Genomic DNA, 13,597 nt, shown 5'->3' with positions numbered 1-13,597 from the left:
CTTCGCAGGTATGACCTGTCCCTAAAACCCCATATTCATGTATTCACAAGTCTACTGATACAGCTATTTGGACGCCTAGTGGGCATTTCAGTTTTCCCAGGCTATACAGAATTTCTTGACTAACTGTACTACTCCTTCCCCGGGCACTAACGACCCATTACACTGTTTCATTTTCAGAGTCCGGCTTATTTATCTCTTCTCCCTCAAACCAGAAAGCAAGCTCCAGTATCTGCTTCTCCTCTTTGATACTGTACAGCAGTGCTTGGCACACAGTGAGGCTTAGAGTTTGTTGACTGACTGACGAATGAGTCTTTGGCACATGCAGTATGCCAGGGTTGCTAACTCCAGAATAAGAGGAAGCTTCATGAACCTATTGAGATAAACAGAGTAGATACTCATTAAGTCCATTTCCTAAATTCATACCCACCTGGTCTCCTTTCGGCGTTTCTATCTGGGTGGAATGGGCCTGTTTTCAACTGTGCTCATGGTCACTAGCTTCCATCAAGTTCCCATCTGAATATATAAAATGAATTAGAGGACCCCCCAAAATAGCCCACCTTCGCTTTAGGGCTCTCTGAAAAGGCTCCTCGGTCCTCTGCCCACAGCTTATAAACCAGCGCCATCTCACAGGTCACCACCTACACTTAGGAGTGGAGAACTCACCCAGAGCGCAGGGTGGCAGGACAGCCTCACCTTTGACTTCTCCAAGACCAAGGGACCAGCAAGAGAAGCTCAAGATGGAGCTCTACTATTAAAATGAAGGGGGGGGAAGAGATGACAGGTTGGCAGAGCATGAGACAAATGGAGGTGATGGACTTTCGAGTATGGTGTCTAGTCCAGGCCTCAGGGTAGGATTCCTTGTATTACCATTGAACACTGGGCACCTCCTTGGTTATGAGAGATCTGATCCCAACCCAGGGACTTCTGGTATTGGACTACGCCCAGCACAAATAAGCCTCCGCCCTTGGATGCACTATCAGTCGCTACCTTAGAATAACTTCACCCTTGCTTGAGCTTATGATCTGCTAGAATCAAAATCTAAAGGAGAGAAAGCATTTCCTGTATGCCCCACCCCTGTGCTCCACACCAACAGTGCAAGAAATTGGGCCAGCTCTTCTCCCAGAGGCAGGGGGCATCCAAAGGCAGAATGACTCAGGGCTTGGCTTGTGGAAGAAATACAACCTTCAGTCACCCTTGGTTGTGGCTGGCAAAACCTGCGAGCAGCCTGACAGGCCCCACTCCTCCATGTGGGGAAATCTGACCAGCGACAGAAACAAGAATGATCCTCCCTGAAAACAGGGTGGCTGCATTCTGTGGAGGAAATGGTTCTCATGGCAACAGACTGCCCAATGGGGAGCTAGAAACCTTTCTACAAAGCCTCTTAGGTTTCACACATGGGCTGATTGGAAATGCTGGGGGGGAAATCCACATTCTCGTTGGGCCTCTGCGTGCCTTGCTGGGAGGGAGAAGGTGGCTGGCTCCTGAAGTCCCACTTCTCCTGTTGCCGGGCAGGGCTCTATCGGCACAGACGAATCACGTTTCCTCCTGAGCAGCTGGACTGGAGATTGCGGGGAGTGGAAAAGGGATATGAACTGTAGCATCGAAACCTAAAAACGTATTTTATTTCGAAGTTGTGCTTTGGATTTTCCCCAATCCGACATCTGTTGAGTGACAGTCTTAGGTTCACACAAAGCATCTCCAAGCATACATACAATATTCCAGTTACCAACACTATTTTAAAGAATATACCATTTTACACAAACGTGACATACAAGTCAGACGCCACAACATTGCAATTCCCTGGAAGATCTAACCTTCTCTTCTGCACATGGAGTACACACACACCAGCCCTTCCGGTGGTCTGTTCATGCTGTTGCTGGCGTCATCTCTCCTCATCTCCTTGGGGAGAAACCAGGGCGCCCTGAGGAGGTTGGCTGAGACCAGTGTTTCCAGTTTACAGGCTGCTGGCTGCAAACTCCTCTCTTTTCCAAATTGGGATGCTGGTAGCCCCACTCCACCTCTGTTCCCCCAAAGACTGACCCATCAGAGTCCACACCAAGAGAAGGATCCACGCCTCAAGGGGCAGAGCAGGGCTCTCTGAAGCATCATGCTGGTTTAGGCAAGCAGATCTGAGGAAGACTGGTCTCCCTAGGCCCTGGGTGACCAGCTCCTTTTGGCTTTTCGGTGTAGAAATCACAGTGTGCAACCTGAATTCCAGTTGACCGCAGGAGCTCTGCCGAGAAGGACTCTCCTTCCATGGGTTCCTAGTCCCCTCGACAGGTCCGTCTCACAGGTGTCAGGAGCACCAGAGAGGGGAAGACAACTTGGCTCCCAGAGCTGGGGGGAGTAGATGGCCACTCACACACTGTCCAGTTCATGATGCAAATCAGCAGATGGACACTGACCAAGGGGATGGTGGACACAAGTCATGTACAAGGGCTGCAGGAGAAATAAGGCAGGAACAACAGAACAGGCCCAAAGCTTTGTCATTCAGAAAGCTTTGCTTTGACTTTCGCAGAGAGGAGTGTGCTGGAAGGAGGGAGAAAGGGCAGGTATGGGTACCAATTTTGATCAGCTGGATCAAAAGGAATGTAAAGTGAAGGGTAGGGGTTCCATTTTCATCAAGGAAACAGATCCTTGGGTCCGAAAGCCCCTGTTGGCTCAAGACCTGTGCAAGTCCAGGTGATAGACAAGGACAGGTCAGTGAACAGAGCAACAAAAGCCAAGAATCCAGAGGCCTGTGGGTCGCTTCTCACAGGCTGATTCACTTTACTGAAGGAGGTCTTTATTTCTCCTTTCTAGCTCTTGGGATAGTTTTCCTGGTGTTGCAGGTTAACCTTCTAATAATTAGCAAGTTCCCACAAAGCTCCTCTTTCCTTCACCCAGAATGAGGAAAATCCTACCGCTTTCCACAGCACCAACTGCCAACTTCAAAATGTTGATCCAAAAAGAATCTTCTAGGCTAAACATAAGGAAACTCAGATTTTCCTATCTGAATGGCAACCCACTACCTCTCTTGACCTATAGAAAATAAGGCTAAAAGCATAGCTTTAAAACCAGAAAACAGAGAAGAGGAATGAGCTTCAGCTTTAACTCAAGTCGTCTGAGACTCATGAAACGGGGGTGTGACTGTCTCCAGCCCTGGTGCTGCCAGGACAGCATGAAGCCAGGGAAGCTGGGACCAGGGGCACCAGGTTTAGAGACCGGATTAAAGTAGGCAACGGCATCGTTTCTGCTTTTTTGGAGGAGAACCAGAAAAAAGGCCAACAGAAGGCCAAAATATTCAGCATCCAATTTTTTATTTTGTTAGATTCCAGCCTCGGGAAGACTTTAGAGACTGTGGGGCCAAAGCTCTCTTAGTTGTCCTTATTTGGATAAAATAAAACAGGTTTTTAAGGAGTAATGTCTCTCTTTAATCTAACTAGGGCTCTCCAAGCCCCTGTTGGTCCCTGAAGAGAGATCTTCTTATAGAATAACCAAACTAGAGGGGTGAACTTAGGTTACATTTTCATTCAGGAATAATTTTGGGATGAACAAAGCTGAGTTTAATTTTTGAATAGGATAATGAATTTTGTCTTAAGTGCCCAAAAAGAGTGGGAGGAAGAAGGACCCATTTCTCACCTTTTCCAAACCTGCCATAAACACAGTAAAACTCAATCTTAAGACTCTTTACCCTAAAAGGAACCAGCTATAAAACTGTCTTATACAGGAAAATGTCTTAAATGGAAAATGGTCCATCAGAGACAAAGACAGGAACCCGAGAAATGTCTATACATTCAGAAAAACTTTAGAAGTTCTATAAAAAGATTGGGTTGTCTTCCTAGAGGACGGAGGAGAGCAAAAGTAAACACCAATGACCAATTCACACCAATAGAGAGAAGACAGAGAGAAAGCCCCCAACCCCAAACAGATTACAGGATTGAGTCCCATCCTGCTCAATTTTTTATGATGGAGAGATTTTCAAAGGCTAGGTTCTCTGGCCCAGACAGAACAAGATTTGTAACGGAAACAGAGACCCCTGGTGGCTCTTGTGTGAACTGCCACAATAACTTACAAAGAGACTGGTCTGGGACCAGGAGAGGCTACACATGCCAGAGACTAGAAAAAACCGTGTGTGTGTGCGTGTGTGTGTGTGTGTGTGTGTGTGTGTGTGTGTGTGTAAAACGAAGAATGGACTATATATGGTTCTCAATAGTCAGTACCCAAAACAAGATGCCACTGAGAGCTGGCTGTCAATAGCCAACCATCTGGTCAGGCATCCCCTGTGTCTGAGGGGACGGAGACGTGAGCCCGTATCCTCATGACTCGCCATGCCAGATTTCACAGTGACCTGATAATGGAAAAATCTATCTCTGGCTAACCTAAGAACAGTATGTACTGTAGCTGGCTGGATTACGACGACGGGGAGAAGCGGAGGGCAGCAGGAAGGGCAGGGCAGGGTGATAACGAGGGCTTCATTCTCAAGGTTTTGGGTGATGGGAAGGCTAATTCCTGCAAGAACAACTTAGAATCTAATTTTCAACTGAAGTCCCCAAGCTAGTTAAATAGGAAGATTTTTAATAACAGTCAGTCCCTCCAGTCCCCTTGTCTAGAACAATTAAATTATATCCCTCAGACAGTACAAGACTTGTCAGTGGACTGTGGGGAAGATGATGAGTTGACACCAGGGCTAGTGGCATTTGTTTTGGGGAAGACAGTGGGCTTGGGTCGTGTGGCTGGCGGCTTGACTGGGGCAGCCATCTTGACAGACTTGACAGGCCGAAAGGCGCAGGCGATGTCCCCAGCAGTACTGGCACTGCGTTGGAAGGCGGGCTCGGGGTCCTTGAGGAGCTGGGTGTGCAGGGGGCTGGAGGGCTCCGATGTGGGGGCCACCACTGGGGAGGTTTTGAGGGGCTCCAAGGTGTCCAGAACCACGTCAGGGGTGTGCTTGACACTGCTCTGCCGCTCTAGCTCCCGCAGCTCGTTCAGGGCAGAGTTCATAGTTGCCTCAATATCCTGCAAAACAGGAAAAAGGAGGAGGTGAGGCAGATGTAGGGAGAAGTCCCCAAGGATCCTATTTCAACAGCATATGCCAAATCACGAAGAAACCAACTGGAGGGAGATGTCCAGATTATTTTACTTGGCCAAAATCCTTAAACATATGAATGTTCAGAATGTGGGGAAGGGGAAAAAAGGGATTTTCATTATCAGGAGATTTTTTTTTCTTCTCTCCTTTAGAACAGAGTGGCTGAGATGTTATTTAAATAGAGTCCTCCTCAGGTTTTAGAGATATGCACTGAAATATTTCTGGGTGAAATGGCATATAATCCAGTGGGGCAGGGAAAGGTCGCTGAATTCAGAGTGGCCAGGAGTTTGGTCACGAGTACATGGGATTTATTATCCAATTCTCTCTACTTCTGTGTATGCTTGAAATTGTACATAATAAATGATTTTTTACTAAGTGGTGGAGATGATCTTTGTTTTCTTGGACTTCAAAGCCAAAGGTCGAGAAGGGTCAAGGGCTAAGGGAAGGTCCCAGAACCCTGGCCCTGAAGATTCATCAGGACACCCCCCCCACCCCCACCCCCTACCCCACCCCACCAGAATGCCCAATTTGAGGAAGCCATTTCCCTCTACCCGTCCACCATGAGAGGGGACCGAAGAGCCACCAGGAGGGGGAGCCAGAGCCCACACAGGTGAGTCACCAGCCGAGAGTCACAGTGGAACCACCCAGCTCTCAGGAAGTAGCAGAACCAAAGACCCTTTGCCCACAGCCAGCTGCCCCTCAGCGAGACCCCTCAGCTCCCTCCCCGCCTCTCCACACACTTGTGTCTGGCACCCCCAAACCACCACAGGGCTCCTTCCTTGGAATCAGGCTCACACGGAAAGATGACATGTTCCAAGCAAAGGCCCTGGTGAAGGCTTCTCGGCCCTTACACGGTGATCTATGCTTTCCGTTGATGGTGATTTTCACTCATCTCTATGATGTTCTCAAACCTAAAAAATGCTCAGGAAGAACTCTACCATCTCCCATCTCAGGCCCGCTCTGTAGCTGGAGTCTGTACCGGGGAAGTACCCTAACATTCCTCTTAACACCTGGCTCAGGAGGGAGCTGGGAGGATTCCCACCGTGCAAGGCAGACTGCAGCCGAGAGCTGAAGTAGAGGCACAGAAGTAGAGGGCTAGCAAAGCAAGACATCCCCGGCCCATAGCTTAATACTATGCTTGCCAGGTACACCTTCCCTAAGCAGAGCATCACAATTAGGCCAATAGAGACCATACACAGCCTCTATTGCCCCTGGAAGATGGCGCGAGGAGAATCTCAACTCAGTTGAAACATAAGAGGGCAACGGGGAGCCCTTAGCTCCTACCTGGTCTAACGAAAATTATAGAGTTGGGAGAGGCGTCTGAGTGAACTGCCTGGAGTGGCCCCGGAAGTCGGATTTTTAGAGGTGGGGCTGGATCGCTAATAGTTCACGGAAAACAGAGACTTGTCAGTCTGGTGCATACCCGGAAGGAAGACCCCGTAACCAGGGAGCTTATGGCCACTGCATCTGGAGACTAGCGTTGGAAACCCTTCTGGTACCTGCGCCCCCCCGCAGCAGAGCAGTTTGGCGCCATCCAACCAGGAGCAGATTGTTGATGGATCATCCACATCTCAGGAGGGACCAGAGATTAGCCTCAGGGAACGGGGCTGGGGATGGGCAGGGTGACAGAAAAATACAGCCAGAACTACCTCTGAGCCTCAGCACTTGGGCAGCTTCATGAAAGCCTACTAGGCTCTCAAAACCCAAACCTTGGGCAGAATGGGCTCTATCAAAAGACTCTCTAACTATTCGCTTTAAAAAGTACAAGCCCCTGGCAAACAGCCCATACATGAGCAAGAAGTCTGAATTCTTTTATTCTGCTTTCGGATTCTTCTTGGGGAGAGCGGGATTGGAGAATTGCTTTGAAAGCTGCCTTCTCGGGTCCAGATGTCCCGCAGCCTCTGAACTCGGTACGCGATGTCCAAACTTTCCGCTGTTTCAAGGCCCGTCGTAATTAACACGAGCGAGCTACGCAGTAGCAACAGATGTAGACGTGCCAGCTGTGCATCCAGAAGCCCCCTCTTACCTGTGCAATGACCTCAGGGTCCACGGGCCGATGGTTATTGAAGCTCTTTGACCTCCCTGCTGTCACCGTCTTCCGGATCTGTGGACTGTCCAGCCGATTCTTCAGGGACGAGTGGCGGCTGATGGAGTTGAGGCTCCCATGCCCACTGACGGAACACTTATCTGGCCCTTCTTTGGGGAGACTCTGGCTCATGATGGGCTGGGAAGATGGGCGGCAGCCAGCCCCCACCCCCGGGGAGGCCGAGTCAGTCAGGGAACTGCTCAGCCCATGGCTGTCACTCCGAAATGTTTTCCGGATGCTCCCAGATTCTGGCCGCTTCCTTTGCCTTCAATCACAAACAGAAAGGGCAATGTGATCAGGGAGCCCTCACCCCGAGGAAGCTGCGACAAGTGGGAGAGGGGCAGGTGTTGGCACCCAAGAACTTCTGGAAGGAGAGGGACACACAGCACATTCTCTCCTTGGCCTCACCTTCCCTCACTTTCTCTATGTCTCTGTTCCCCTGCCACCCCCAACCTGGGCAAAGGAGAAATGGATACTTACTTGGTGCTCGTGGGCTTTGAGTTCTCGAGATGTAAGGTGCTGCCAGGAAAAATGTGTGATTAAGTGGAAGTTTCTAACGGGAGACAGATTGACAGAAAGGCCCCCTCCACTACCTGCTTTGAACAGAAACCTAAGGGCCAGGTAGGAGAAAAATTCTCCCCATCACCAAGAAGGCAAGAGGAGAGTTGATTTTTCCAAATTCTAGCATGTTTCTTAGTCCAACTACAGGACTGTAATCATTTTGGGCTCTGGCAAGAGGCCGTTGCTACTTCTTGTGCAGACATGGAACAGAATATTTTTCAAGAGGCTGCAATGCTGCAGGGCTAGGGCCAAGTTTGTGCATTTTTTTAGGGTAGAAATACACCCACATGACCCTAAATCACCCAGCACTGGGCTGAACCCTGGCTCTGAGCCAACTTCCTTCAGACCACTGAGACTCTCCTACAAGATGACTTGGCAGTCCTCAGATCATGGGTGTTGCCTACTACTGAATACTTTCATTTTTTTCCTTGGAATAAGATTCTTAAGGACCTAATCTAAGAAGCAATACAACTTCTGGTTTGGGATGGCAGCTGGGCAGCTCTGATCTTGAATCTACTAAGGGCAATGAAGGCCGAGGCAGGAGCTGAGGTGGAGGAAGGGAAGGGGTAGGACTCGAAGGTAGAGAGCTACTCTACGTGGCAGAGCCAGTGTCCTAAGCCAGTCCTGGTGCCGTTCACTGGTCAGGTCTTCTCCATCCGGGCTTGGTGTGGAACCCGGCACACACCCCTTGAAGCTGCCTGCTCTGGCCACTTAGCCGTGGGCGTCAGCCATTCTTGAGCAGAAGAAGGATGTTCTCAGAGTCTTATAAGGCCCAGCTGAAATGACTCTTCCCTGGTACCCCAAGTCCAAGGGCAGCCAGAAGCAATCACTCCCTCTTTTGTTCCTCCAGAGCTTTCGATGGCGCTACTTTTTAGTTACCTGTCTCTATGGCATTTACTTCGCCAGACTGAGTGCCAAGGCCGGGGACCACCTTACTCATCTCTGAATAACCAGCATGGGCGCTTGGCACAACAGTGAGCCCTCACTGAATGTGTGAAATTAAATCGAATGCCACACCCGAATAACTCTTTGCTGATTTCCTTTTTCCACTTGAGGATGGCTGACTCACAAAGCTCAAACTGCTGAGGAGGCAGACTGTGGAGCGGCTGTGTGGGCCAGGTCCTGGGCCAGGCCCCGGGGACGTGAGGAGGGGAAGGCAGAGTTCCTGATTTCAAGACGCTCAGGCTGGTGGGTTATCCGAGTGCAGCGTGAGTCCTGAGAGATACTCAAGCTGCTGTGGGAGTACAGATCGAGGGCACCTAACTCCGCCCCGAGGACCTCAGGGGTGGCAGAAAGGCTTCCCCAGAGAGGTCAATCCTTGGACTACGTCTTGAAGGGATAGGAGGAGCCGATCGGGGGAAGAGGCAGCAGATATGAAGTTCCAAGGGTGCGAGAGAACTCGGGGCCCTGGGAAGGAGTGAAGTGTGGGGCGGGCAGGGAGGCTGGAAGGGCAGAGTCACTCCTCAGGGCAAGACATGCCCAGGGACTGCCACTCACCCACCAACTAGCTGGCGTCCAGGGAGACCATGTCCTCTGAGAACCCCGTCCTGACATCACCAAGTAAGGAGTTCAAGGGAACCACCTTGACTTTCTACCTGGTGTTCATCTTTTCACTATTTCAACTATTATCCTGTACAATTTCTTGGTACAAATGGCATCAAATATACAATGGCTTAGAAACATGTACCTAACTAATTATTTAACTCTCCCTCCACCAACCCCGCCTTGGTCTCTGGGTTAATTAGAGGCTTACAACCTTATGATTATAGGCTTATAATTAACATAGACTTGTAAATAAAGAAGAAAATGTGATTAGTCCACAGTTACTTTTTTACTAGCTTGCCCTCCCAGCAGGGCACTAGGCTGGAGGGAAATAAATAAAATCCTCGTTCCTTTTTATTGGTCTGACTTAAATTATACGTACACTAAGTGAGCTGAATCAGCTGCTTCACTAACTTGAGGGTGAAAGATGGAAAAGAGCCACGTGCCCCAACCACTCCCCCTGCTACCGTCTGGTTGGAAGAAAGCCAAGAGATCTGGGCGACCTGGTGCAGTTTAAAAACAACAAGCATCTTTTATTCTCCTTCCAGTTTCAGTGTCCAGAGGCTACGGTTAACAGGTTTTCAATGTGCAAATCATTTCATTCCTCCAAAGCCAGAGGGGGATGAAAACTGTACATCATCTGCAATCCATAGTCATCAGGAACGCCCTGGGGCGTGTCATCCCGCTGGCACTGGGCCAAGTTTCAGGGTCTGGCAGAAAGAGGTCTGTAGGCTTTGGGACTTGGTGTCTGGCCCCTTGAGATGAGATTAGTTCGCCAATAACCTGAATGTCTCTAGGGGAGGCAGCAGCACACAGGCGTGGAATCCCTCTAGCCGGCCAGATCGGGGGTGGGTGGAGTTAAGACCCTGGGATGCTGCTCACAGCCACAGTGAAAGCTGGGGCCAGAGTTAAGAGCCTGCCGGACAGGAATGGGAATCTGCAGAGGGACTAACAGGGGACGATGACACAGGGCTAAAGCAACAGGGAAAACACGGACAATTACTTCTACTGGTATGAAAGGGCAGAAGGGAGCTGGGGGTTAGGCGATGATTAAAGAGCTCAGGACAAAGCTTCCCTTGTGCGGGGGTGGGGGGGTGGGGGGGGTGGGGTGGGCAGAGTGGTCTCCTTTCCTTGACGGAGCGAATGCCGGACAGGGCGGGAAACAGACACATGGTATCTAAATAAACCCCTCTGGGGTCACGTGAGCCTCGTGGAAGACACACACGATGTTGGATCTTTGGACAGACAAGGAAGGGCCAGGAAGACATCAAAGACTATTATTTGGGTAAGAATTGGAAAAGAGAAGGCACCTCTGATGAACAGTACAAAACCAAGTTGCATAAAGGGACCAAAGCTTTGGTCAAGTTTTAGTAGTCAGCCAGGGCCGGGCAGGCCCGAGCTGACAGACGCTGCAGAAGCCCAGGGTGGGGCACCCTTCCACAGCCCTGTCCGCCCTGCAGCCGCGGGGAGCACATGCAGTGTTAGGCCTGGGGGGGGTGTGTGTGTGTGGCATAGGCACGGAGAGGGGGATGAGGCTAGAGGGTGAGGCTGGGTGTCGCAAGGCATTCAGGGGAGCAGAAAATGAAAAGCAGAGCTTACTTGTTGATGTTTGCAAGATAAATATCGGCTACATGACCCCCACTGGGACAGCTGGCCCCCGCTCTGGCTGTCACCTTTTCTTCAGGTGGCTCAGAAATGACCTCAATCTCAGACTTGGGGCTGGACCTCTCCACGACACCGTCCTCGCTGGGGGAGAAGGGGCAGGCAGGCAGGGAGGAGGGGGAAAACAACAACAACAACACAAAAAGCAGTGTTAAATCGGCAAGATGGCCCCCCGACACACACGCGACCCCCGCAACAGCTCTGAGGCAGCAGTGACACCTGGCTGGGCTAGCTCTGTGAGCAGAGGCAAGGAAAGCTAAGGGCCTTTGGAGAGTCTTTTAAATAAATATAAATAATCCCGCTGCGCTGGGCGGGATCCTTGGCGGCCGCGGGAAAGCTGAGCTAGGGGACATCTGGATTCGAGGCATCTGCCTTCGACCCCACGCTGCTTTCCTGGGGCAGTGGTGCCGGGGCCACCTCCTGGAGAAGGAGGCGGCCAGTCCGGGGTGCGGTTTATCTGCTGACGTCCTGAGCACTGGCGGGCAAGGCCGGGCAGCTCTGCGCTGGCTCTGGAGAGGCCAGCGTTGAGGCAGGACACCGCCACACTCGGTCGTCGTGCATCGAGCCCCGCTTAGAGCGTCCAAGCTGGTCCCAGGTCATTCCACTGCTCTCCCGGCCCCTCTGGCTACTGATGACAAAGCAAGCCCCTTCTCCCCCACAATTCATCTTCTCTTGGTCCCGTAGTGAAGTCATAATGCTAAATTTGGGAGGGTCCTGTCCACGCACAGATGGCCACCAGGTTTGCGATGTTATCAACAGAGGGAGGATCTCCCTGCAGAACGAGCCGGGGAGAGGCTGGGAGGGTGCAGACTCACTCAGGATATCAACCTTTAAAAAATAATATTAAGGGAAGGACTAAAGACACTGATAGCATCGTATCCAAGGGCAGGGAGTCGGGGGCAGAGGCAGGGCAGAGGGGCAGGGAGGCAGGCTTGGGTGGGCCACGGCAGGGAAAAGCCCTCCTGCCCCGGAGACTTTGAAGAGTGGGAGCCAACCGACAGCCCAGCTGATGAAGTCTCTCTGGGCCCAGTTCACGTTCCCTTTGCTCCCCGACGTCCTCTCCCCTCGTCTCCCTGCCTTTCCCCAAGTCAACCCCATCTGTGTTAAATGAACTGGCTCGTTTCCACCAGGCCGCTTAAGCTAGATTTCTCCTAGAAAAGCAATGCATCACTTTCATTTGCAAGTGGAAAAGCGCCATCGGCGGCCCAACTTGTTGGGATGAGCATAGTTGTGTTTTTTTTTTTTTTTAAAGAAGTAAAAATGTTTTCCCACCCTGAGCTTTCCAAAACAGAAATGTAAGTGGTAAAACAATATTCCCTCATTATCACTCATCAGGTTTAAGTGTGGATGAGCGGGAGTGCTGGCAAGTTTCCAAAATGACTAGGGGGGTGGTGGGTGGGGGGGGTTGGGGAATCGATGTGCAGGGGGGAAGAGATGAAAAAACAATCCTCCACGGAGTCTGGGTGGGGTCCTTCAGGGCTGGTGTTGGCGCCCCCTGGGGGTTGGTCTCCCTCACCCTCCTGTGGAGCCAGAAATAAAGTCTCACGCCCACAGCACAGCCGGGACGCCCAGAGGTGCAGGGGACCCAACGTACGTGTCTTGGACCACGATGTACTGATGGGGGATGAGTCCGTCGATGCCATTGTGCCGGCCTTCCCACCAGTCATCGGAAGCCCGCTGGTAAAGCAGCAGGGATGCCCCCTTCTTGAAGGACAGCTCTCGGGCTGTCCGGCCCACGTAGTCAAACTTGGCAATGGCCTCGATGGGCTCACACTCTGAGAGGGGCAGAAAGAAGGAAACACATGTTGTTGGGACCCAGAGGCTCAGGAAACTGGGCGGAAAAGCCCAATTAGCTGAACTTACGCTGGTGGGAAGATAACCTGGTGTGTGAAATAAGCCACGGAGGATCGATGGATGAGGCAGGGATTCCTGTGTGGACCGCGCCATCGCCCTGACAGCACTGCGCACCCTTTCCTGCCTTTGGTCATGCTGCTCCCCCCACCCAGAATCCCTTTCTCTCTCCTCTTCCTGATGAAGCACACTGAGTCACAATTGAAACATCATCATTAACAAACAAAACAAAACAAAGAATACTTTATTCTCTCAGCAGTTTTCTGTGCAAAAATGAACCACACGTGCAGGGTGGGAGTCTTGTCTTGCTTGGGCGCAGCTGGCCTCCTGGGAGAACGCATCACACTGCCCAAAAGACTGAGCCCCACTCAGGACAAAGGGGACCTTCTCTGGTACGTCCACAGCTCTTTACGTCAAACCCTATTGCTGAGCTTACCATGCTGTATTTGTAAGTTTATTTTCTGATCACATCGTTTCTTTTCTGATCATAAAATAACTCCATTAATTGCAGAACATTTATCATATTGTACTTTCAATACAACAAATTTTATTTATGCTATCCATTCCCCCTAGCAGACCATGAGCTTTTAGTCTTCATAAGGAGAAAACAACTCACCCAATCTACTTTCCAAGGAGGAAAATATGGAAATATATTTTGTGGATAATACAAGGGAAAATGTACATAAAAGTAATTTGAAAATTAAAAGGGATTTACAAATGCAATGACTTTTTATTTTTGTGTGAGTTTGTAAAAAAAAAGACAACAGTGCCTTTTTCACGAAGTTGTTAGGAGGAGTCAATAAGTAGCAATGGTAAAAGCACTTAGAACA

At 50.5% G+C, this 13,597-nt stretch overlaps 1 protein-coding gene across 1 annotated transcript in view; it reads right to left on the bottom strand.

The window, feature by feature from the left end:
• Positions 1 to 1,600: 1,600 nt before the first annotated feature.
• The window catches only part of SRGAP2 (SLIT-ROBO Rho GTPase activating protein 2), a 210,580-nt gene continuing 198,583 nt past the window's right edge, over positions 1,601 to 13,597 (bottom strand). The window contains exons 15-19 of the mRNA XM_057315097.1: positions 12,511 to 12,957; positions 10,854 to 11,000; positions 7,632 to 7,670; positions 7,092 to 7,416; positions 1,601 to 4,995 (exon numbers count right to left, since the gene is read on the bottom strand). Of these exons, the coding sequence (XP_057171080.1) occupies positions 4,612 to 4,995; positions 7,092 to 7,416; positions 7,632 to 7,670; positions 10,854 to 11,000; positions 12,511 to 12,957 (1,342 nt within the window). The 3' untranslated portion in view covers positions 1,601 to 4,611. The remainder of the gene's footprint in view (positions 4,996 to 7,091; positions 7,417 to 7,631; positions 7,671 to 10,853; positions 11,001 to 12,510; positions 12,958 to 13,597) is intronic.

This window comes from Ursus arctos, unplaced genomic scaffold (assembly GCF_023065955.2).
Source record: "Ursus arctos isolate Adak ecotype North America unplaced genomic scaffold, UrsArc2.0 scaffold_2, whole genome shotgun sequence".
In the NCBI taxonomy this organism is placed as follows: Eukaryota; Metazoa; Chordata; class Mammalia; order Carnivora; family Ursidae; genus Ursus; species Ursus arctos.
Note: the sequence above shows the minus strand (reverse complement) of the source record. Positions and strands in the feature narration are given on the sequence as shown.